The following is a 27444-nucleotide window of genomic DNA, read 5'->3' as shown; positions in this document are numbered from 1 at the left end:
GTCCAGGCTTTAACTAGTAGAATACTGTTAACGTAATTATAATTTCTGATCTATCCTGCCTCCCAAACAATTCAAACTGATATATTTGATTAAGATGGGTGTGTTTCAAAAGCAGCATGTGCATGGCCCTTGAGCTTCAGGAATGTTTTGTTTTGAAATGATATTTGACCCAGAGTCACGCAGAGCAGTCCTTATCGACACAGGCTGAGAGACTGTGCGTCATACTGAGGTACCAAGTCTGGGTTACAGTATCCTTAGTGCTGTCAAGCCCAGCTAACACTTACTGTATGTGCTTCTCATATCTCCCTTCACTATTGGATTAACTTTTAGCGGTGGTATCCAGAGTGGCTGCTAAGGAAGCTTTGAGTCATATCCAATTGTCAAGGTCAGGGGGATCATTTTCAGTTGTTCTTGCACTGCCAGTACTGCAGAACGTGCTGTGACTTTGAGATATATCACAAAACAACCTGAATTTCTGAAAGTATATTACACTGCAGCTGTATACACAATTTCTGGTTTAGTCTTCATTTAAAATGTATTTTAATTATTTTAATTATTTTTCATCCCAGAACCGCACAACCCATCATGGTTTATACCTTATATAACTGTAATATCTGTATTACAGGAGTGTGCGTTGCTGCAACCCCAGAAAAAATTTGAAAGTGAACTTTTAACTGATTAGTCATCCCATCGCTGCCAAACTTAAAACAATATATCTTGGTTTAAACCCACTCCCATAGACCCACTATTTACACGGCAGGCTTCTGCCCTGCCCGGTGAGTAACATATGAAGGTGCATGTACAGTGATGGCTAAGTTTTGCATCACCCAGAATTGTAGGCTTGAGACATAATTCAAAACAAAAGCTATATGAACATAATTTAGATCTTTTGTTTAACATCACCTAATCAAAGAAACTACAAAATCTTATTGCAACAGTCTACCAGAAGCCATAATCGTAGCACAGTATTTCATTTTGAAATGTCACATTTTCCGAAGTATATGGAAAACTACAAAGTCGAATGTAATTCAGTATGTTAAGGTAACATTATTCAGCAGGTTTCATTCGACTTTGAAGCAAAGTTAGTTCATTCTATAGCAGTGGCATGAAAGTTTTGCATCACACTATTGAACAGTGGTACGTACCCGGGCAGGGCAGGGCAGGGTAGGGGGTGGGCTGGCTGGGGAGTCCTTGGCTTACCGCATACCAACGAATTACATTTTCATTGAATGACCCTACGGTAATTTTAAGTAACACAATTATGTTTGTTTTGGAACATTTAAATGCAGAGACCATCCTAATAATCTGCCTCTTTTCAAAGCACTGAATGACGCAGGGCCTATGGACAGTATATACTGTGCTCTGTATTGGTTTCGCTCTTAGTTAATTGGCCATTCATAGTGACACAGCAAAAGCATAGCATGGGACACATTACAGCTTCTTTCCTGTATCGATGTCAACATGACAGAGTTCAACATTGTAACATGTCATGGGTGAATGAAAGAAACGTATTGAGCTGTCTTTAGCTTTGTGATTTAATAGGGTAGCTTTACCCATGTATACATTTTCAGCGGAATCTGAGCTGCATATAAGGAATCAATACTGCAATTGACAAAAACGCAACAATAAAGGTTCCTGATATTAGATGTTAAAGCAGAGGTTGGCCAGGTAGAACCATTCAGGGAATAAAAAAAAAAAGAAAACGAGTTTATTGCAAGCAGAAATGCGTTTCATGTTGTGGAATTAATTACACAATTACTGCATTGTTGTCATTTTTTGCTAAGTTTTCTGTAAAGTCTCAAATAATATTTGATAACCAGGTGAAAAGAGACTCGGGTCAGGTACCTTAAAACCTGATCCATGCTTACCTTTTGTAAACACGTGCTAACTGATGCTTTAGAATCCGTTTGACCTTTTCCCTTTTATTGTGCCGATTTAATCTTTTTGTTTTTTGTTTTTTTTTGTTTTTTTTTACATTTCAATATATGCAAATATTCAATATATGCAAATATTTCAAAACCAAAGCTCTAGTTCAAATTTATGCATCCTAGTACCTTTGCTGTAAGTGACAATTGGAATAAGGTGATTAGTTGCCAGGAAACAGCAGCAACTTTTCATTGATCGATTGTCCATCTGCATATTCCAATTTGAAGTATACAATACAAGCAAGCGCTTGCCAGAAAACACAGAAAATCGAAAGCCCTAACTACTTTGTATACTGTATAATACTGTAATGACTTGAACTGGAAAATGGAAAGAGTTTTAGAAATGCCAGTGATGCCTGCTAGCCATTAAAATTGAGATAAAACAAAAACTGAAGGGCTGTGGCTTTTTCCATGTGGGGTAGACCTGAATATGAGAGTTTAAAATCTTCCAACTGAATGCATCTCCCCATGGCCCTTCCTCTGTGTTTTGAAGCTGAAAAAATGTCCCTGTTGTATTGGAGAAAACGGAAGCGCACATCCCTTTTTATGGATTCCCAAGTGCCCAGCTTCTGCTTGGAATATATATAATGGAATGTGACCAGGTGAAAGTGCACAGAATCTTCTGATGTCCGTGGGAAAGTATCAGGAGATAAAACTGTTAACAGGCTTCACTTAACTGCATTTACAATAAAATGCACTGCCCAGGCAAAATGTCAAGCAGAATCAAGAGCTGCCATGGTCTGATACGGTTACCCTGTTTAGGCTTTGTCAGTTCAGTTTTCCTTTTTTTGAATTGCTAAATGGTGCGCTTTGATAACGGGTTCATAGGAGGCACTTGATTATGCTTCTCCTCTGCTACAGATGTCCTCCCCCAGTACTTTAATGGAGAAAACCCATTAAAGAATGATTGCATATCTATCCATAACATTGCTAAGGTTCTTCACATCTTATCAGTGCCTTCCTAGCATTTTGCGCTTCCTTTGAGATATGTCCTATCAGTATGAAATGACTGGCGGTGAAACTACAGTAGAAACTACAGAGTTGACTGACAGCGACCCCTAGCCATTCAGAGCGGAATAGAGACGGGACAGACATCAAGTATTAAAACTACACAAAATTATAATTTTGGTACGAAAAAATAGTGAGTGGTTTTACCGACATTTATCCTGTATAAACTTATTTTAGTCTAACTCATATTTTTTTGGAAATTCGACATTTAACAAGCATTACAGATTAAAATCGAAAAGTAGCAAGCTTAATTAGGACTAAGATCCTATTCCAGTTGTGCAGTGCAACCTGAGATTGCAAAGCAAATATCCAAGCCAGCTGTCTGTCACTAGGTTTACACAAGCATGGCAAATAATGACTGAAGCAGAAACACCTATAGGGGATGATAGTGTACACCCATGATAAGATAAATATTATAAATTAAATGTTATAGTTGATAAAGATCTGCTAATGTTTAGCATATTAAAATTAGACCTCTGATGACTAATACAAATGAGTGACTGGGATCGCATGGATGCAAACACAGGACTTTAACGGAATACAAATCCTGCCAAATGCTGATGATGGCTCGCACAGCTTCCATGAAACCAGCGCGGCAAAGCAACATTGATTGATTTCTTTAAGAAGTGAGAAGTTAATGTGCTTTTACATTTTTCATGTTCGACTGGTTTTGAAAGTAACATTTCAATTTGGAATTTATTTATTTATTTATTTTCGGACTGTGTTCTTCAATTAATAAACGCAGAATACTGGATTCACGTCACAAATACTGTAGGTAAGTGTAATTCTACTTTTTACTGTATTCACAATATCATTATTAGCCTATTAATATTATAACTGGTAGGTCAAGTATAGTAGTATTGTTTTTTTTTTCCAAAACAAATACTGTAATAATCAAGAAAATCAAAGAACAAAAACAAGGCTCATATTATGATACTGTAATTAATTTACCGGTAGTTAACACTTCTATCCAAGTGACTTCATTATTGCACATTTTGCCTATCCCTTTCTTGTAACAAACCGCCGGCTATAACGAACACAAGGCTTGGATCCCAACAGGTTTGTTACAGCGAGGTTGTACTGTATTTAAAGTATCAGGTACATATGGAGACATTGCCTCTCCATTTGTCCGCATGTATATTTCTACATGTGTATACTGTATGCTGGGTGTAGGTCTACTTTTTCATGATATTTACATCTCTAATTACCCCTGCTGGGGATGTTTGTTACTCATATACTTGTTTTGTGTTTATAGCCATGCCAGACAGATGTACGTTACTAACATACTTATTTCTGTAAGCGAAATTGCACTGCCTCCCTCATTAACATCCTGTTCCCTTTCAAGTATGAAATGTAACCATTACCGTATGGGTATTTATCTCCTAAAGATCCTGAAACATGAATAAGATATATCAAAGCTCACTGAGTCTGTGACGCAGTCACGACCCGCCTCTGCGGGTACAAGAGCACTGCGCCATTTTTCCTTTTAAGAATGACCTGATGGACAAGCCTTATTCAGATAAGTTATTGTACCTCTATCTGCTATATATTTCACATTTATTATTTTTACACAAAATGCATGCGATATTAAAATAATCGCTAAAGTAGTTTTTACTAACTATGCATAATTTGTGCACTACAGCCTGTTCCTTGTTATGTCCAAATGCGGCCTTGTGCCCCACATGAAGCCTGTGGCTTAGTCGCTCCTTCCAAGGGATCCAACAGCATAAGTTGGCTGACTCGTGCTTTCCCTCCAGGCTATTAAAATAGCTCCGACTGTAGTTAATTATTTATTGTTACGGGACATTTTATTGTCGTTTTATTACTAGGATGATCTGCAACAGCTGGATGAGCTGCGCCTGGTTAATAAAAACCTGATCCATGTGTCCAAGCTCAACGGGCAGGCTGTAGGAAGGAACTTGGCTGCGCAGATGCCTACACACAGGCTGCTCTGGCTTTCCCAGGCCTGTGTGCTTGATGGGGACAAAGCAGCATGGTTGGATGTCCCTGTTACACCAGGGCATATGTTTGGTCCTGTGGTGGACAAGATGTTACAGAGCGGGAATCAATGAAGGAGCTGGTTCGCTTGCTTTCCAAGCGGCCACCCCAAGTGCTTAGACCAGCAGCAAACTGCTGCCCTAGGCCCCAGCAGCCTCAATGACAGGCACAGCCGACTGCGCCAGCTGCTAGAGGTGGTGTTCAGAACCCACCTGTGACTACTCGCTGCAGAGGCTTTAATCGGTTCCGCTGCCTGGCGCAGAGGCAGAAGCCTCAGGCTAAGCCACAAGCCATGCAGCAGCCCTGGGAGTTTGCTGCCACAGGCCCAGAGCCTTTTTTCAGGGAGCCATCTGGAGTATTACATCAGTGCACCAGGAACATCGGGGTGCTTACTACCGTTCAGACTGGCTACACACTGCAGATTAAGCAAGTCCCCCTCCCTTTTGGGGCGTGAATGTTTAATTTAAAATAAAAAGTTTTTAAAAATACGCTGCACTACATACGCTGTATTTTATTATAGCTTATCCACATACACACCTGTATTGCATATCTATAGACTACATATAATTAATTGGATGAAATAAAAGAATTGGAATGTACGATATATGCTGACTGTCTGACTTCATGGTCTATATCCTTATCATCATGTGACACTGCTATCAAATATGATTGGCTGATATTGAAAATGTTGCCCTCGTGGTGACACGAGGCAACAAGCCAGCAACAGCTGTTGTTGCCGTCGACAGAAGTTGCTCGTGTGACCAGGCCTTTAACATTTAGAGGATCCTTTTTTTTGTCAACCAAAATTTAAATATCATGAACTCTGACAACACATTACATTTCTGGTGGTTACAGTGCTTTTTCAGGAAGGCATTTGCATATAAGCTATATAAAGATACATTATTCCACTTTATTAATAGCCAACTTTGTTGCTGCCCCAGCTTTTGTACATTCACTAAAGGTTGAGCGATATGCTTAAAATCATATAATACAGCAGGATATATGAAAAAAGGGTTAAGTTTGTAAATAGTTACTAATTTAACTTGAAGTCAACAAAAACACTCTCATTGGTGGTAAAAATGTGCAATACCAACAACACTGAAAAAGCACCTGTTTTACATGTTTAGGTTGAATGACTGTGTTAAAAGTGTATTTCAATTGCAGCTTAATTTATTGGAAATGTACCCTATTTTTAGACCATAATGTGCCGTAAAAAAAATACAGCCCAGCCCAATATCAAAACATGCCCTGGTCTGATCTTAACACATAGCTGGTATATGCAAATAACATCACATGCCCCTGTGTTCCAATGTAGATTTAACACACCTTATTTTTATACACAAAGTAACTTTTTTTTTAGCTGCCATATATTCACACAAAGAACAAATAATAAGAGCCTTCTGTTTGCAATACCACCAAACGTATATGTAAGTTGACTATGCAAGTTAGTAGAAGCTTATTGCTCTTGCATGGCAGTACTAACATCGATTTCTCACCAGTTGCAATATGGAGAGAGACTAAAAATGGACCAATCTATAAATTGAGCAAAAACAATTTTTTACAAACTTTACCACCACAATGAATACGGTCACATTTTATTTTAAAGGCAGTTTTTTTTTTGGTTTATTAACTGTAGCTAAGGGTTAGGGTTAGCGTTACGGTTTTGGTTAGGGTTAATAAAAAATGGATTTAATTTGCTAAACATTACTACAGTAATAATTTGAACCAATTTCAAGCATATGATCGACTGGGTATTGATTATCCATAGGGCTCTTGTGTTTGCAACTTTAGCTGGCCTATTATATATTATTATCTAACAGTTAATAGAAAATAAGTAATGTACATGAACATGAGCCACGCATCATTAAACAAATTCTCTATGAAAAGAAATACCTAGGAATAATATTTTTTATTTAAATAAAAATTAATGCTGTCCTTTTACATTGATGATACAAATATATCTGTGCATGTTAACCGTACCCTGTTCAGAGACTCACCTTGGGACCTTTTGGAACCACAGTTGGGAGCCGCTGATCTACATAACTTCCTTGGGAGAGCGGTATTGCTGTTTCTCCATGCCACTGTCCATAGTGATTCTAGTGTGATTTATAAAATATGAATCTAAAATATACATTTAGATATTTTTTTATTCATTTACGGTACGATAAGGCATACTTCTTGATTAGTATCACACAACAATGCAGTTAAAAAAACATATTAATAGTACAGGAATGAGTGGTTAACTTGATACCGCTGCTTGTAATGAGTGCCCCCCCCCCACAATCCTGTGTGTGTGTGTGTGTGTGTGTATATATACAGTACCAGTCAAAAGTTTGAGTACACCTGCTTGAAACCGGGTTTTTCATGATTATCTGCTTTTAACTGTAAACCTCTATAAACACTTAATATTTCATTATATGATATGTGTACTTATATAAGCTGATAATCATAAGTGAATTGCATTCAAACATTTAATTTTTAAATGAAAATGTAAATCTTGTCAATTTCAATGAAATGGTCACCCAAATCAAGGGGATTTCAGTCTAAAGCCCAAGTCAGTTAAAAGTCTGAAATGTGTATAACACGGTGTTAGAACACTGGCCTAAGTATAAAAGTGTCTTTGTTAGATGTTCTCCCAGTTAACTAGCATGTTACCTAATTAACCTTTTGTCACCAATTATTGTTAACAGGTGAGGGTCCATGATTACTATAAATATAGGTAGCATAGGAACAAGTTTGTCATTCCTGAATGTAAGTATGCTCAGTTAGGCTAAGAAAAAAAGTCTGTAATTACTGTAAGAAATGAAGGTCAATCTTTAAGACAAATCGCAAGAACTTTGCAAGTGTCTGTATCTGCTGTGGCCAAGACCATCAAACGATTTGAAGAAACTGGCACTCGTGAGGACTGAACAAGGTCAGGCAGGCCAAGGGTGACCTCAGAATCAGAGAACAAGTTCATTTGAGTCACAAGTCTGGGAAAGCGGCGATTAACTGTCCCTGAAATACAAGCTCAGCTAAATGCTACTAGAAGTACAGATGTTTCAACATCAACTGTTAAGAGGAGATTGCGTGAAGCTGGCCTAAATGGAAGAACTGCTGCAAAGAGACCATTGTTAAGAGTGCAGAATAAGAGGAAGAGACTTGCCTGGGCCAGAAAACACAGAAACTGGACATTTGAGGAGTGGAAGTCAGTCTTATGGACCGATGAGTCAAAATTTGAAATATTTGGGTCCAACCATTGAGTATTTGTAAGACACAGAGAGGGTGAGCACATGAGTTCTGCATTTGTGGTTCCCACTTTCAAGCATGGAGGAGACAGTGTCATGTTGACAGAGTTGGTGATCTTAACCAAGTCCATAGCAAGCTCAACCAGCATGGCTATCATAGCATACTTTAGAGGCAAGTCATTCCATCAGGATTACGGCTAGTTGGGCAGTCCTTCATTCTTCAGCAAGATAAATACCCAAAACACAGCTAAAAGTTGTGCAAGAACTATCTGGCGAAGAAGGAATGTGAAGGACAACTCAATCTAATGACCTGGCCTGCCCAGTCTCCAGACCTCAATCCCATAGAACTTGTATGGGACAAACTGGACAGAAGAGTCAAAGCAAAGCTACCCACAAGTGCCCTACATCTCTGGGAATTGCTGCAGAAGAGCTGGGAAGACATGTCGGATGATTTCCTGCTGAAACTTGTTAACCGAATGCCTCATGTTTGTGAGGCTGTCATTAAGGCAAAGGGTGGCTATTTTGAGGAATCCAAGATTTAGAGCTGCCTGATTCCAGCCTTGCTGAAGCACCCCCAGATCATCACCAATCCTCCACCACATTTCACAGTGGGTGTGAGACACTGTGGCTTGTAGGCCTCTCCAGGTCGACGTCTAACCATTAGACGACCAGGTGTTGGACAAAGCTGAAAATTGGACTCATCTGGGGGTACTTCAGCAAGGCTGGAATCGGGCAGATTTGTCTTTGTGAAGGACGCTTGATTCAAGCCAAGTATAAGGTTGTCCTGGAAGAAAACTTGTTTCCTTCTGCTCTGACAATGTTCCCCAACTCTGAGGATTGGTTTTTCCAGCAGGACAATGCTCCATGCCACACAGCCAGGTCAATCAAGGTGTGGATGGAGGACCACCAGATCAAGACCCTGTCATGGCCAGCCCAATGTCCAGACCTGAACCCCATTGAAAACCTCTGGAATGTGATCAAGAGGAAGATGGATGGTCACTAGCCATCAAACAAAGCCAAGCTGCTTGAATTTTTGCGCCAGGAGTGGCATAAAGTCACCCAACATCAATGTGAAAGACTGGTGGAGAGCATGCCAAGATGCATGAAAGCTGTACTTGAAAATCAGGGTTATTCCACCAAAAATTGATTTCTGAACTCTTCCTAAGTTAAAACATTAATATTGTGTTGTTTAAAAATGGATATGAACTTATTTTCATAGCATTATTCGAGGTCTGACAACACTGCATCTTTTTTGTTATTTTGACCAGTTGTCATTTTCTGCAAATAAATGTTCTAAATGACAATATTTTTATTTGGAATTTGGGAGAAATGTTGTCAGTAGTTTGTAGAATAAAACAAAAATGTTCATTTTACCCAAACACATACCTATAAATAGTAAAACCAGATAAACTGATAATTTTGCAGTGGTCTCTTAATTTTTTCCAGAGCTGTATATGTGTATATTATATATATATATATATATATATATATATATATATATATATATATATATATATATAGACACACACACACACACACACACGAGAGAGAAGGAGGCCTTGGTCTCAGTTCAGCTACTCCCACATGGCAGAAAGCAGCCCCAGCTCAATGAAGGAAGCTGGTAGTCAACGAGGTGCAAAAGCAGGAGAGTATGAGGTATGTAAAGGCAGTTTCCCACGCTGAGCAGGGAGAGTGTGGAACAACGCAAGATCAGCTGGCGAGATCTATGGACAATGGAACAGAAGAGTGTTAGTTTCCTCATCAGGTCAACATATGTTTTCCAATCACCACAGAACCTTAACCTATCAGTAGGAGAGGATGCATGGTGTCCTTTGTGTTCATTGTTAGCTACATTAAGACTCATTTTGACAGGAAGTAAGGTTGGTCTTAGCCAAGGATGGTTAACTTGGCGTCATGACCAGGTGCTGCGATGTTTCGCCTTAGCATTGGAAGACAAGCGCAGCATGACCAGCAGGTTGCCACCAATTCTAGTAATATATGACACATGAAGAACAACATTCCTCTATCCAAGGGAGCAACCACCAAGAAAATGTATTAAAACCAAAACTCGTCTAGGGCAACTAGAAGCTGCTAGAGACTGGAAAATGCTGGCAGATGGACAATGGCTTATTTTCCCACCGGAGATTGTTACCACTAACCTTTGACCTGATAATGTCTTGTGGTCTGGATCAGCACACCTTGTTCACCTGTTAGTTAACAGTGCCATGGGAGGATGCTGTGGATGAGACGTTTGAAAGAAAGAAACTTCGGTTTGCTCAACTAGTTGCTGAAGTGGAACAGCAAGGATGGAGAGTCCAGGTTTATCCAGTGAAGGTGGGTTGTCGAGGATTTGTGGCACACTCCACAGCTTGTTTTCTCAGACAATACAATTAGACTTGACAAAACAAACAAACACTAAACACCAAACACTAAAACACAATATGGGACTGAGTGTAAAAACGGACATAAAAGAATATTTCTCAGAGTAATGGGCCGACAGACTGCCATTTTTCAAAGATGTATTTAAGAGATCACGTTTCTTGCAGATCTTTTGGATGCTACACCTTTGCCCTCCCCCCACCCAGTTGCCTCAGGCTGCTTTTGTTAGCAGAGGACAAAAGGTCAGAAATGTGGTCAGCTACATACACAAAATGCCGTGAGCCATCTATCCCAGGTAGAGACATTTGCATTGATGAGAGCAAAGGAAGGATTTGGCTTCAAAGGAAGGATTATCTTCAAGTGCTACAGTCCTCAGAAGCCTACCAAGTGGGAGATGCATGTGTTTGTTTTAGCTGACTGTGAAACTGGTTATGTCTCCGCTATTGTTCCTTACTTTGGTAGCTCAACAACAGACTCTCTGTTGAGACCTGACATGCCATTTTCATCAAGAATTGTTCTTCACCTGTGTGAAACAGACAACAAATGGACATGGCTTTCATTTGTTTACAGACAGATTATACACAGGTTATGACCTGGCCATGGAACTGCTAAAAATAAAAATCCACCTTACTGGAACAGTAATGGCCAACAGAAGAGCATTTCCAGTACCAGTGAAGCAAGGGCTCGGACTAAAAAAAAACGAGTCTGTGACATTCTGCAAGGTCAACAAGGTCATGGTGCTAGGATGGAAGGACAAAAGACTAGTGCTCATGATGAGCACCTTCTATGGCAGTGACTGTCAGAAGGTACTCACACTATCAAGAGAGGAGCAATTGAAGAGCTGGACAGCTACCTGTTCGCCATAAAACCTTCAGGAAAGCCTTACTGAAACAATTGTTGGGAGATGTGCGCAACCCTAGCTCAAGAAAACGTGGTCATCCATCATCAACAGACAGAGAAGAAAGGCTGAATGGAAATCCACATTTCATTTCCAAAAATGAATCAAAGAGCACCAAAGAGGGGGGAGGAGAGAGACTGTATGGTTCTGCAAAACATGCTCAAGGCAGCCAGGGTTACACCCAGGTGACTGTTTTGAAAGATTCCATACCATGGACACATACAGATAATTTCTGTCACTAAATGCCTTTTTTGTTTGCAAACCTTGCCTGGTGTAAATAGTTTTAACATTGATGAAAAATAGTTTTTAGTTATTATTTTTTGTTTTTTTGTTTGTAGTAGTGTGTGGTTACATTAACTAAACGCAATTTCAAAGACAAAACAGACATCTACATTCTAAGGTAAGATTTCCAAGCATTTAGTTCGTTTTTGAGTGTAAAAAACACTGTAAAACAATGAAAAAAATAGTTACAAACGGACTCTTAAATATATATATATATATATATATATATATATATATATATATATATATATATATATATATAATATAAAAAAAAAAAAAACATGTTTTTTCTTCAAAATTTTGGTATTGGTACTGTTGCCTTTGTATAGGGTACCCTTTGGACTTGCACTGCTTTGTTACTTGTTTTAAGCTAATAAAGTTACTTTATTTCAATTTGAACAGCACATGGTCTGAAATTTTATTTTGTTCACAAAAATCAATTGGACCTGACCAGCCTGACAGCTGCAGAATAAATGGACTGCAAAGGGTTAAATGCAGTGGTAGTCCTGACATTATTTTAATGTACTGTAATGTCATTTTAATTCAAAGGACGTTACACATAACACAGCAGGGCAGTTATACTTGGCACCCTCATGAGACGATTGCTTCTCAATTATACTGCAGTAAAATAGGATTCTGCAGCCTTGAGTAAACATAATCGTGATCATATAACAAGCTGCTACCCACAAGGACTTGTTTTGATGTATTGTCCTCTGTGATTGAGCACCATTGACATCTGTATACTGTATTTAAACTGCTGACGTGCAGAGGCGCTTTTGCTAATTATGTAAATAATCAGGCTGGAGTCTTGATTTACAGTTTAAAACCAGTGTTTGGTTTTATTTTTCTTACAGTGCGCTCGGGAAACAACTGCTAATAAAACAAACAAACAAAATAAACCAAGCTTTTAGTTGGAGAACTAACTAAACAATACGCCATGTGGTCCCTGTGCATACAAATCAAATCATCCGGGATGGATGGGATTCTTATAAACGGAGTGCACTGTAAAACAAAATGTATTTTATCTTTTAATAAAAACGTTACTGCTACAGTGCACTCAAGCTTATTTAATACAACAACCTTAAAGTTGCACTGAAATGTGTAACAAGAGAACAAATACCTGGGCATGTGACTGTATACTGCTTTTAACTTTCAGAACACATATTACTTCTGTTCAACTAAAACTAAAGGCTAAATTGGGTTTCTTGTATTGTAATAAGATACATTTCACTCGCTCTGCTAAGTATTTACAGTCATTTACAGATTGGCCCGTGTTTCTGTGTCGAAGAAATTGGATAATTTATATCATTCAGCAATTAGATTTGTAACCAGAGCGCGGTACCGAACCTGTCATTCTAATTTGAGCAGAGAACTGAATTGGCCTCCTTTGAGAACCAAATATCTTAAACGCTGGTAAATGCTTCTTATATCTATTTACTTTTTCTTCTTCAAACCTTCAGCTTAGATTGGGTGCATTTGTAAAATTGGCAATTCCAAGGGTTTCATCTACTTTCGTTGTCGTGCATATTTTTACGTTTTATATCTAGGATTTATGTCACAACTGTGTCCTTGCTAATTACCATTAAAAAAATACCCATTATAGCTCATAATGTAATTATTAACCATAATAAACACAATACCTCAATAAGAACTGGTGATTCTGGCATAATTATCCCTAGATTCATCATGAAAAGAGATTAACAATTAATATTATGTATGTTTAAGTATTTAAAATCAGTCATAAATGTATATTTGTTATGACAAAAAAAACCTAACAATCCAATGTATTATTATATTTATTCATATTTTCAAAGGAAGAAGAGTAAAGGTTAGGCTTCATAGTTAAAAACATATGTATAAAGAAGAAACAAAATAAAACATTCAAGGAAAAGTAATGCATTGTTAAATGTTCATAATTAATCCTTGATGTGCTTTCTGGTCATAGAGTTGTGCATTAGTGAAGCAGTTTTAATAGTTCATCATGCATTGTTCGGTTCAGTCATGCATTACGTATACATGTCCCAGCTTCCAAATGGGTAAGTACGCATGTACAATGTTCAGCATCTAGTTGAACAGACGCACATTACATATTGTGATGATATCAAAAGCATGGCTTTAGTTTAGTTATCTGTAAACGCACAATATAAGTTTAATACTTATTCTGTTGGTGCAATGTTTAAAACAAAGTCTTCTTAACACGGTCCTCCTCTCTGTGAAAGTTAGTTGTGCACCAGCGCAGTGTCTCCATGAAGGCTGTAGGCAAAAGCTTTCGTCATTCCGGAGGGAGCCCATCTTCTTTGGGACAGCTTTGAAGATTACATCATTGCTTCTTTGTTGAAGAACTTCAAGTTTTATGAGTTGAGAGTGATGTGATTGAAGAAAGAGCAAATCCAGAGAGAAGTGAATCCAGAGAGAAAGAAAATCCTTGTTTTGAGTTTAAATAACATGATGTATAGGATTATTGTAAACAAGTCCTTGTCGGTCCTTACATTGGTTCACAGTATTTGATAGACAGTTGCGTGTCACAGAAAATGGAAATTATTCACCTATTTCATTATCAAAGGATTTTACATTTATCATTTAAACCTCCTATTCAGTGTAACTTTAGTTACATTCATTAGAGAAGCATACACATTTCAGTTTCATTCTCTATAAAAAATTACTATTACAAGCATATAAAACACATAATACAATCAAAAGATACTATTCAAAAATAGTTATTAGTTTATAATATTCATTTAAAACACAATAAACCCTTCAGGTTTATTGGGAAACTTACTTAAAATAAATAACTATTAAACTTGTGTCTACAAGTTATGTAATGTAATTAAAAATGATTCTTAAAGCATTTTAACTAACTTTTAACACAATAATGATACAACTACATAGTCACTATAGCTTGCTTGGTAAGTTTTATGACACCTTAATAGACCAGACAATCAGATTGCATTTTGGAAGGCGAGCTTCAAAGAATTAATACAGTTTGGGGCCTGTGGCTTGGTCTAATCAACAAGCTTTGAAGTAGATCTGTTTAAGAATGTTCTGGAATCGGAGTTAACAACCCAGTCACCACAGAATTAAATATCTGGAAAATGCTTATATTAAAATTAATTTAACCATGCATTTCCTTGACATCATCAGACACTTGTTTGAATTTGGAACGCAGAGTTGGAATGTTTTACAGAGTTTAAAATTGATTAATTTGGTTTTTGTTAACCTTTTTAGTCAAACTGGAATACGCTGCTGACTGATACTTGTAAAATTTAAATTTGCATTGAATGGTTTGGATTGTACTGTTATATAATAGGGATGTGTTTTAATGTATGTATTGTTTTATGCGGTTACATCAATATTGTTTTTATTTTTTATTATGGGTTTTAACTGTAGGTTGTCTTCGCTGCAGTTTGAGCCTTCTTGTCCAGGTCATCATTGTAAATGAGAACTTGTTGTCATCTGTTTTTTTTACCGGGTTAAATAAAGGAATTGAATTGAATACATTAGCTAAAATATTTTTAATGCCTAAATCTGATTTAACATTAGTTTTTTGTACATTTTGTTCAATTATTTTAAAATGTTTCCAGCAGTTGGATAAATGGGTTTCTTGAAAGCTTTTCTGAGCAACAGATGGCACTGGCAATGTTGTATGTAGACAGAATATCCCCCAATCTTCAGTAAATGTGTATATAACCTCATAGTAACACTTACAAAGCAAATGAGCAACAATAATAAGTAATTTCAACTATATATATATATATATATATATATATATATATATATATATATATATATATATATATATATATATAATGTACCATGAGGTTATATAGATATAGAGATATATTGATTGCAGTAGAGTGGTTGGAACAATAATAGATGGGAGATACGTCGCAGTATTTTTCCTTTCTGACTGGGTACAGAGGAAAATGTAGTTGTGATTCTGAAGCCAGTGGCTCAAGACTATGTTTACCAACATGCACTGCACTGGGCAATTTGAGACTGGCAACACCTGTGCTGATTTGAGTTAACTGGGTGTAAATTGAACGTTACTTGGATTGCCAGCTGTGTATAAGCTCTCTTTTGGTTTTAGATTGGCAAACAGATTAGCAGCCTGTGGCAGTATGCCCCACCCCTGTGTGTAGTTAATGTTTATATGTTGTGTGTGGTGTGTTAACGTTGGTGTATAGGTGTTGATGCACGGGATATAATGGGGCTATGTGAAGCATGAGTGATTTAAAATGTATATTTGTATTTAGACGTGAGGATGGCACAATCACTTGTGCAGATTAAAATGTGTATAGTATGGAAGCATGGGGAGCACAAATAGTTCACGTGCAGATGCACCGAGATTCCAGTTGAATGATTGATTAGCAATCGAGTCTCGGTACAGCTGCATAAAAGAGGTAGTGTTCCACTCAGGGTTTGTGTGTTTGAGAGTGGAGAAAAGGAGAGAAAGAGAAGGAGAAAGTAATTATAACAAATAATAAATTGCTATTCGTGCTGAAAAAGTTCACTTTGTTTGTCTGTTTTGGCCACCATTTTCTTTTACAAAGTTTGTCTTTTTTAACTTTTTTATTTTACAATAAACGCGCAACAGCACATTTTCATCACTCACCAGTCCTGTCTGTGTCATGTGTTCTTCCGGGTCTGACATCACCGCTCAAGCTACCTGTGACGCTGCCTGATCTTGTTAGTGAGGTAACCAGAAGGAAATTATTAGGATGTAGTGGCTTAAGACTTAAAAATAGGGCATAAAATAAACCTTGAAAAATTCAACCCGTACTTATAAGAGTATGTGGCAGGGCAGGGCCCTGTCTGTAAATATTGTTTTGTGGTGTTTTGGTGGTGGTTGGCAGGGATGGGGTTAATTTCCTATCCCTGCCAAAATACATGGAGAATGTGGCTGTAGCTAATTAAATAATTGATGATTATTAGGCTCCAGCCACATGGTACAAAAAGGGGAGAAAATCCTTTGTTTGGTGAAGGAGTTTTGGGTGAGTGAACCTGTGTTAATGCTGTGTTTGCATTTTGTATTGGGAAAAGTTCAGTGACGGCTCTGCCCAGCCTAAACAGTTTTGTTTTTGTTTAAAACTTTATTTTGCTCTGTGAGCAGTGTTTTGTTCAACTTTTTTATTTATTTTTGTTTATTAAACCGCGCAGCCACGCTTCAACCACAGTTTCCTTGCCTCTGAGTCTCTTTGCCTGCTGATACCGCCTGAGCTCCCAACGCTAACCTGTCACAGAGTATGAAAACAATATGCGAGGTAATCAAAAAAGATCTTCTGCTTATGCTGGCTTTGGTTTCAGGATGCAATGAATCAACACGTACCTGAAAGGCAGACACACACATTGAAATTTGCAAAGGATTTAAAACATTTTGTGTGACATGAGACAGGCAAGCATTCATTACTTTCACAGAATATTTTGTTTTGTAAATGCATTGTCTAAATGAATGTTATTAAATTACATACTTCCTTTTGTTCACATTACATCTTCTGGCTTTTACAGTGTATGTAAGACATACATCATTACCGGAAAGCATGTCAGAGACAAATAGAAAATTCATAAGTTATGGGCCCTTTTTTAAGAGACCATTAATAGTGCTGGGACAAATATTCTAACAAATATTTTTCGACATGTATTTGGATACAAATATCATATGTTCATATTCGCTACAAATGAAAAAAATACCTTACACTTATTTACAGTCTCACCAGAATTTGCGCAAGTTTAAAAAAATGGCAAATGAAAAAAGAGCTCCGTGTGACATGGCAGATTATATATATATATATATATATATATATATATATATATATATATATATATATATTATATATATATATATATATATATATATATAAACACAGAATCAACACAGCAGCTCGAGCCTCTATTTAAAAGTTTTATACCGCAAAAAGTAAACAAACCAGATTATGCACGCGCACACACATAGTGATCTCTATGGAAAGCCATCTGGGACTGTGACAGAGACAGAGTGATTCTTGGTGATAAATCTACCTTCCGTCAATTAAGTCAATTAATAATAAATCCACATGCATTTATGAAAGAGATATTATACATTCTCAAGTATGGAGATTGATCGACCGGAATTGTCGCTGTCGAAAGTTCCGTTGCAGGAAAGGTTAGGCCGCTTTTAATGCGCTGTTTGGAAAAATTAAAATATAGTTGTAGTCACTGAAGATAATGCAAATCTAAATGGCTCTGCAAAGTCACATAAAGTTTTTATTAAAATATGACAGCAAAAAGTGAAATGCATCTTTGCAGCCGCAGCACACTGGAAGGGACTGCTGCTTTCGCTAGCAGAAGATGGGCCACATAATTCGTCAATTATAACAAACAACTAAAAATAAATAAATAAATAAATAAATAAAACAAGGCAAAGGCTAGTGACGGCAGGACTATGAAAATTGGAGAGTGCTATATTTAAATGCCAATGTATTTATCAAACAAACTGTTACTGGATAATTCACAGAAAGTAAAATGTTTGCTTCACTATATGTACATTATAGAGAGGGAGTTATTTTATTTTGTATTTTAGTCAGATGTGTGTTGTGTGTCCCGCTTAAGTCTGCTGCGGTTGTGCAGTGCAAGCTTACTGTATGTATTGCAGACATCTTCAATTAGGTGTAAATAAACAGAATTTTTTTTAAAAAATTGAAATTATAAAAACATGATTACTGTTCTATATAATGTATTTTTAAACTACATGTGAATGTTTTATTCCATTTATATGGATTACCTGTAAAATAACAGGATTTTCAATTAGATATAAACAAGTAGCTATGTACGTCACCAGTAAATTATGCAGTTAGTATTTTACAGTAAGCACATTACATCTTAGGTTGAATTTGAGGCCTGTGAAAAGGGGAAACCTCTGTGGCAAACAAAATATTCCCCACTTTCAAGGTTCTGTGTGGTTTAAACGGAATGCCTAAGGCCCTGGAAGCTTGATAATTCAAAATCAGGAAACTTAAGGAGCCTGTGTGAATCGACTGGTATTTGTGTACCTGTATTCTCTGAGATTAATTCCATTAGTCACGAAACACTTATTGTCCAAGTGACATGTTTAGCCACCAATTGGTTCACAGCAAAGGCCTTTTCTTCACAGTCAGGTTGCAATTTTAATTATCCACTTGCTCACAAACACCTACAGTATTCCAGAGAAGAGCACTCAGCCCTGGTTATGTATTCAAATGAAATGAGTTTTTAAGGCTCAAGTGGCAGATTAGCATCTCACGCTATTCCGGATCTCTATTTAATTAGAAATAATCCTCCAGCGCTCCTGCAGGCTTCGCATGGCAGAGGAGCTCAGTCTTTGTAGGAAAGTGATAGCCTGTTTCTTACAACTGTTCAAGCGAGTAGAGTCTGTGTGCCCCAACACTGATGACATTTAAACACTGCTTCTTTTAAGTCCTAAATCCCGTCAAGAACCCATGCAGGCTGTTACTTTGGTAAAGTGGCAAGTAAGGCTTGCTAGCTTTGGTTAAAATGCACTACTTTTAAAATATGTAAGTCCTAAAAAAATACTAGCTTACTAAGACAGGTTTTAAAGAGGATTTAAAATGTAAAAACTGGGGTTGATGTGGTCAAGAGTGGCAGGCTGGGAACGTCTAATATTCCTTCAAAATCTAACAATATGCAACGTGAAACTGAAACAAGCTAGATAAGTTGATGTTCTGATTGATTTCTAATGCTAACAGTAGCAGGGGTTGTATGTTATTGACATTTGTTTTCCATTCATCTTCTGTTTATCAGTTTGATCTATGTAGACAATGAACTCTTAAAATATTGTACAAAATATATGTACTGTACAGTAGCTAAATTGCATTTTGTCTATTTGATTTAAGACATTCGCTTTTTTTTTTACAGTTCGATACTAAATGGGTTTACCACCAGTATAAAAACTTTTCAGGTAGAAGTATTGTATTTTCAGTGGATGTTAGACCCAATCAGAGCCCTGTAGGTCTCAATAGATTGGAGATTCTAGTCTCCACCTGGGGATAAATACATTTATAAAACACTGGATACAGTGCTGTTCAAGCAGCACCATAAACAACCCCCATGGTAATGCTTCCAAAAGAAATGAGCAACAATAAGTAATTTCAACAGCGTATCTTATTTCTATTGTATTTGCCTCATTCATTTTTTAATGCCATACAATCTACTTGTTAAACAGTGTCCTGAGACGTGAGTCATTTGCATGCTTGCAAAGCCTTGTATACTTAAAGTAAAAATCACTGTCAAGTATCCAAGTGAATTTAGGCATACATTTAGTTTATTTTGTAATTTGAATGCAGTTTAGGTTCTTCTGTTCATTTTATGGAGTGTATTTCTGTTGCTGGAGAACACAATTAATAGCAAGTGGCCATAAAGCATTCATTCTGGATTGTGCGCTGCCAGTTAATCAGTCTAACATCTATAGCCAGAAACAAAGATGTTGCCAAGAACTTTACTGGTGCACTTACACTTGCACAAATATTCCGGAACGAGAGGCCAAGAGGACTTGTTCCGGAACATTTTTCTGTTGTAAATGCTACCAAATGCGTTCTGGAACATGTCCTCTCACCCTCTTTTTCAAATGTTGGGGTTTGATTCTGGCACAGTCTGAACATTGGCTAGTGTAATTACGCTGAAGATACATTCTGGAACGTTTTGAGAAAATTCCCAGCAGGCACTGCACACAAGCCAGCTATGTCATCACCTTGCTGCCTTTCTGTAATTAACTAAGCAGTAGCATTAAATACGTCAGTCAAAAACAACCCCCAGGTTTCTCAACTCAGATTTTACATTTGAGTTTAACAAACCAAAATCAATGTTTGTCAACTCCATCTGTTGCTTAGAGCCTAAAAGTAGGACTGTCTTATCCTGATTTAACTGTAAAACATTTTGAGACATCCAGCTTCTAATATCAGCAAGACACTTGAATAAGACATTGATAGCTGTTATGTCACCTGGTTTAACAGATATATAAATCCTGTGCATCATCTGAATAGCTATGAAAATTCACGCTATATTTACGAATAATCTCCCCAAGTGGAATCATGTATAAAGAGAATAACATGGGACCAAGAATGGAGCCCTGTGGGACACCTCATGTAATATTACATACCACCACTCACTTACGACATCACATCCTGACAACAGCAGGCATGACACAACACTCCACTCACTTACGACATCACACATCCTGGCTACCGCAAGCATGACGCAACACTCCACTCCACTCACTTATGACATCACACATCCTGGCTACAGCAAGCACGACACGTCACTCCATGGCATCATTGTGTCGTGCTTGCTGTTGCCAGGATGTGTGATGTCGTAAGTGAGTGGTAGTATGCGAACGACAGAGATGCCATCTTAAGTGTTATACAATAAACAAGCTCCGTGGTTAATCTACAACAACACTGTTTCGGGTCAGTTTTGTAAGATGTGACAGTGTAGTTGAGGTTGTATCTTTAGAAATGCATATTTCTTTGATGTTTTAGTTTTTTCCCTCAAATTGAGGGTGGTAAATTTGGGCTGCATCTTAAATTCCATGGCGTCTTAAATTCGAAGGAATGCGGTAGTTATTTCTAGCACAGTAGTCTGTGGGTTATCCCTATGTCACACTTCCATTTTTGTGTATATCTGTAGACTCGCCAAAGCAGTATTGCCATTCACCAAAGCCAAGGCATATAAGGGCCTCTTCTTTGTTCATCTGTCAATGTCTCTCACATTTTAGCATGTATTTGGATAATCGCTTGTCAAATTGCCGTGAAACTGTAATTCTATTATTATTCTGGACTTACTGTTGGTACATGTCATGGTCACCAGCTTTTTCGTCATACTTCCAGCTCTAAATTTGAATTTTACAGCTACTGTAAAATAGTGACACACTTTAACAGCTGCATGTTATCGACACACTTGTTTTATGAAAAGTTTACTTTACATTTTTGGAGCCTCGATAAAACTAGCCCTGTGTTTGCAGTCAAGCCTTACTTAGTATTAAAAATCTTAATATAAAATGTAAATGGTAAGCAGTTTTTTTTAGCAGTGTAACTAATGATGTACTTGTTATGTTAAATATACTGTAGCTTAGGCATTTACTGCAAACATATTGTGCAGTCTGAATGCAGACACATTGCCCCAGCTTGTCCTTACAAGTGTTCCTACAAAAGCTTTGCTACAAAAGGCTTCAAGCCTTTGTACACTTTTTATTTAAAGTTGCGGGTGTACATGTGCATATTTTCAAAAGCAGTGTGAAATTGCGTACCCGACCCCATGACACCGGGTCCTGCCTGGGTAGGTTCTGACCCGGGTAGATCATGCCAGTGTGAAATGGACTTAAGACATGCACAAATCTGACTGCATCTTTTAACACATGCATTTACCAGGGGATTAAACTAGCTAAGCTGATGATTCCTGAAACTAAACCAATCTGTCTTGAAATATTGTTTTGTGAAACGAGTGAAAGCTTGAAACCTGCTATTGCTAAACATCCTGTGTGAAACTGTCTATAGGACACAAAATGGTTTCCAGGCCCCTGCAGTGCAGATAAGTTCAAAGGGGGGAGGGGAGGAAGGACAGATAAGTGTGAACCTGAAATACACACTGCAGGCAGGTACAATGGCTCTCAGAAGTATTCACTCCCCTTGGACTTTTCCACATTTTTCTGTGTTACAACATGGAATCAAAATGGATTTAATTAGGAGTTTACTCTTGGCCTGCTTCTGTGGCTCTGTCTTAAATACAGTTACACTTGGCCTGCTTACTCCAGGCTTCTGCAATTTATATATAATAATGCACTGTTCTCTGCCTCTCCACACTTCTTTGTCATACACTTACCACATTAGTTATGTTTAATGTCACACATTTGAAACCAAAACTATTTACTACAAATATGTCTTAAAGCTGTGTGTTTTTATTCTAAGTTGCAGATGTACACATGCATATTTGATTTGGAACTTCCTGTATTTCCTTTTAAAAAATGCAGTGTGTCATGCAGTGAAAGTACAAATCTGAGTATCTCTAAATTGTTTGGTTGTGCAGCACACAGCGTTTATGTGTATCTATGCAGGTCAGTGAATGAGATAGCTGAGCAAGCAAGCATGTACTGTAAATGCGTGATGGCTAAAATACAAACAAAAATGTGAGAACTGTTTTCTGTAAAGGCAGAAGAATAAATGCATCTGAGAGCAGAGGTTTACTGACTTAGAGGCTTTCTTACAACACTTTGTTTCAGAATCGTGGAAAATTAAAGCCTGGTTCATATTTCTGTCGCAGATGAATGTGATTAGTCAGGTTCAGACAGCTATAAATCTGTGCAGCTTCACTATTTGCTGTACAAAGAATGCATCGTGTCGCAGCCCTTTTGACTGCGCAGTCGTCACAGCAGCTGTTCATACTTTTAAATACAGACTGCGTTTGAAAAATTGGATACATTTAAGTAGATGTACTGAGTTTGTACCTCCTTATATAAGAGGTTTAAAAAAAATAAAAAGCGACATCGTTGGTACATCTGTACTCTCAACCAACAGAGAACCCGAAAAGAAGAATTTCAAACATTAATTAGAGAGATGCCGGGTATGTGACAGTGAGAGATATTTTAGGAATTTTAGAACGACAGGTGAAAGGGTTGACGATCTGTTAAGGCCGTATGCCTTTCCAAAAAAAGACACACGACGCAAGATTGTAGATGATGCACCTAGCCCGTAAAATGCACTAAAAATTACTGTGCCAAAATTGTAGCCTCAGCAATGACTTCTGATTTATTTGAATTTTTTTTTCTCACTTTTTTTAGGAATCACAGTTTGTCTGCTTGGAGTTTGATGAAGCCAAGGTGAACCATGTTTTAAAGAAGATATCTGAGATTGAGGAGAGCATCAGTGCCATAACACACAACAGCTAATTTTTTCATCTTCATTCATAGGCCTCTAGTGAAATCTGCAACGTTCAGAACTAGTTAACAAAACAGAGTTGGAAGGATTTGCCTGAAGGAGGCTGAGCATGTTTTTACTTTAGTTGACCTGTTTATAATAGCCTCCTCCAGATCCCTTATAAATTAAACACACTTTCCAAACCTGGAAATAGCCACCCATTTATTTATCATGTGTTAAAAAAAGAAATCTGGCATCCAGTGTGAAGTAACGAGAAAGTATCCTTAACATGTTAGGCATCAATTTATACAAAGAAAAAGAAAACTGAAGCAGCTAAACACAGTTTGATTTCAACTACAGCCTATTTCTTACCCCTTAGGCACTTGCTCAATATCTTGGAATCTCTGTATAGATGAAAATACTTCTAAAATACACCATAAGCCAAATAATTTATTGCTCAGGCCATTATATATTAGATATTTGCATCCAATAAGGTCAGTCTTGACACCTGATTAATAGGATCTTGGTGTTTTTGACAGAGTTTGGTTGCTAGTTTTCAAGGATTTTCAAAAAATGCAGATATTAGGCACTATTGGAAATAATTCACAGACATGACAACACATTCGATTCAAGTCCTATGTTTGATATAGGCATTGATATTGGCAGTGAGATCAAATCCTGGCATTTCCTATACGCTGTTAACCTTTGCAGACAAATAAGACATATACCAGGAGAGGTGATATTATTCCGGGCTTAAAAGGCATGTCATATGCAGACAGGCTAAAAGAATTGAATCTGTTCAGTCTTGAACAAAGAAGACTACGTGGCGACCTAATTCAAGCATTCAAAATTCTAAAAGGTATTGACAGTGTCGACCCAAGGGACTTTTTCAGCCTGAAAAAAGAAACAAGGACCAGGGGTCACAAATGGAGTTTAGAAAAAGGGGCATTCAGAACAGAAAATAGGAGACACTTTTTTACACAGAGAATTGTGAGGGTCTGGAATCAACTCCCCAGTAATGTTGTTGAAGCTGACACCCTGGGATCCTTCAAGAAGCTGCTTGATGAGATTTTGGGATCAATAAGCTACTAACAACCAAACGAGCAAGATGGGCCGAATGGCCTCCTCTCGTTTGTAAACTTTCTTATGTTCTTTCTTATGTTCTTATAATACAAAAGTAACAGTAATACAATCGACCAAGTACTTTTCCATGTGCATACAAGCATCCAGCTGTGATAATCTCCTCCAATAATGTCAATATGTCTTCCAAATACATGACCAAGGTTTTTCAAGCAATAAAAGCTCCAATACGCTGATTTCAGTTCAGTACACATATTCTAATGCTGATAGCAATTAGCATTGAAATAATTTTCAAAAAAGATAAAAAAAGTAATGATTTTTTTTTCTAATTTGTGTTTGAGTGTGGCACACAAAAGGTATGAGCTGTCCCCCTAATATGTATTTTGTAAACAATGATGAAAATTTGAACTCTAAGCAGTTTTAATGCTGCATATTTTAAACCTAATTCCTTTTTATTTGTTTTGTTTTTGTTTTTGGTACTTCTTTAAGGATAGTGCTCCCTTAATTCAAATGTAGTAACCTTCACTTAACCTACAATAATTCTGTTTTCCCCATACTTCTGTATAACTGGACCCCAGTTATAGGAGAAGGTGCATGTCAGGTCATCTGAATAAGTTAAAACAATGCTGTGTGCTATATTATTTTATATTTGTTACATTTGTACAATTGCTGTTGTATCACTTACTTTACCATTCCCTCTTCTCATCTGTGCCGATTCTACAATAATTACTACTTGTACTAAAGGGTTACATTTGTCTACAGTGCTGCACTTACTGTATTCTGTGTGTCTTTTATAGAACATTGTGGATGACATCAGCAAATTCATTTAATAAAAAACATACCAAAAATGCTTAATTCAGTGATCTTGAGAATTATTTTAAACTTAATTTGAACCCATTTCATGGTACTGAGATTATACCTGTACCTGGTGTTTGATGCAAAATACTTTGGAGGGTGGTTAATTGACCTTTGCTTTAGTTAGTTGCAGGTAGTTTGTATAATTCTGAAGATGGATCGGGGTGGCATTTCATAAGCTCTGTGTCCATGTAGTGGAGAATTTGTTTGCCCAAGTTTTGTGAAAAGCTGTGCGGTAGTTTTAAGTTACAGAATCGCGAAAAAATTAGCTTTGACAAATAACTTGAGAGTTATTGTGCTAAAATAACTTAAAAACGGCTGTGTGTTTAAATACCATATTTGGGTTCATTCCTGTTTTCATAGACATACTTTACCGGTCTTGCTTTGTACCTTTTTTTTTTTTTTTTCTTTGCTTGATTGAGACATCTTCAATGTTTTTTTTTTTTCTTTCTTACACTTTAGTTCTGTTTAATGTCATACATTTGAAACCAAAACTATTTACAACAAAGGTTTCTTAAAGCTGTGTATTGCACAGCTAGGTTTCAGAGTGGATGTGTATAAGATTTATTGGAAAATCTATTGTTTAGCATAGCTTCTGTGTAATATGATTATACAGTACTCAAAACAATATAATAATACATAAAGAAACTGACAATTGTTTTGACAAAGTCTTTGTCAGTGTATTTAATGTTGAAGTTAGTTTTGGTTTAATTTCTATACCACAGGGTTTTGTTTCCACACCTCCAAATGACAAAGTCCGAAAATATATTTGTGGTCCCAACGTGTTCTGGTTGTGTAAGTGTTACCAACAGCATTCCCTCTAAGGCTCAGATGCATGCATTTTTTGCAATAACGGTCAACCACCTTCGCACCCAGTTTACTAACTAACGTTATTATCATAAATATCAACGTAAGGGCTCCCTAGTGGGGCATCTGGCAAAGGCACTCTGCCTGGAGTGCAGGATGCGGCCTTTCTCTTGGGGATTGCCGGTACGAATCCAAGCTATGCCACTGCCGACTGTGGACAGGAGTTCCCAGGGTGCGGCACACAATTGACCAAATGCTGCCCAGACGGGGAGGGGTGAGGTCGGCTGGGGAGTCCTTGGCTCACGGCACACCAGCGACCCCTGTAGCTGGATGGGCATCTGCAGGCCTGCCTGTGGGCAATGACCACAACACTTGTAAGTTCTGAGGTGGCTGCACAGCGGGCTTGCAGAGCGAAAATAAAGCAGATGGCTGACAGCGCTCATTTCGGGGGACACGTGTGCTCATCCTTGTCTCTCCCGAGCTAGTTCAGGGGTTGCAGCGGTGAGCCAGGTTGAATTGGGAATTAATGAAGAATAACTGTTAAAAAAAATAAAAATAAAAATCAACCTCAATCAAGACTCCAACATCTCGAGGTAAACCTATAATTTTCATCACGTCACATGAGTGCAGAGCTCGCTCGGTGCCAGCGAAACTACTGATACTGGGGTGGGCGAAGAGTGTTGCCAAGTTTCACGAGAAAAAAAACGGCACTCCCTAAAACAGGCCCAATCCATTTCAGAGGGCATTTTTTCTAATGGCATGCATATATATTGAAATGTCAATCACCAAAAACATTCCTACAATCATTTTTAACTGTTGAAGTCACATCACCTATTACACAAAAAAAAAAACGACTCTCAGCAACAACAAGCCCAATTATATTATAAGCGGACTTGGCAACAGTGTGGGCAAAGCCGGCATCTAGCGATTCTGCCTCTATGTAGAGTTCTGCTTGGTGCTGCTCATGAACTTTGCAGTTTTGAACTCATCATATAATTTAATGGATTTGTTTTATTCCTGATGTAGTCACTACACGACACACCATTTGTTTCACAAACACATTCTGTCTGGAGACACCCCTCTTTCTTGCAAAGAAACAATGGAGAGGA

The 27444-nt window shown here is 37.6% G+C and overlaps 1 protein-coding gene across 1 annotated transcript in view; it reads left to right on the top strand.

Moving 5' to 3' along the window:
• Window positions 1-24410, top strand: part of LOC121316136 (COMM domain-containing protein 1-like) — a gene marked incomplete at its 5' end in the record, with an annotated part of 34496 nt that extends 10086 nt beyond the window's left edge. Inside the window, one exon of the mRNA XM_041250951.1 lies at window positions 23518-24410. Coding sequence (XP_041106885.1) covers window positions 23518-23625 — 108 coding nt within the window. The remainder of the gene's footprint in view (window positions 1-23517) is intronic.
• Window positions 24411-27444: the final 3034 nt, after the last annotated feature.

Source organism: Polyodon spathula, chromosome 5 (assembly GCF_017654505.1).
Source record: "Polyodon spathula isolate WHYD16114869_AA chromosome 5, ASM1765450v1, whole genome shotgun sequence".
Lineage (NCBI taxonomy): Eukaryota > Metazoa > Chordata > Actinopteri > Acipenseriformes > Polyodontidae > Polyodon > Polyodon spathula.
The sequence above is the reverse complement of the archived record's forward strand: the minus strand, read 5'-3'. Positions and strand labels throughout refer to the sequence as shown.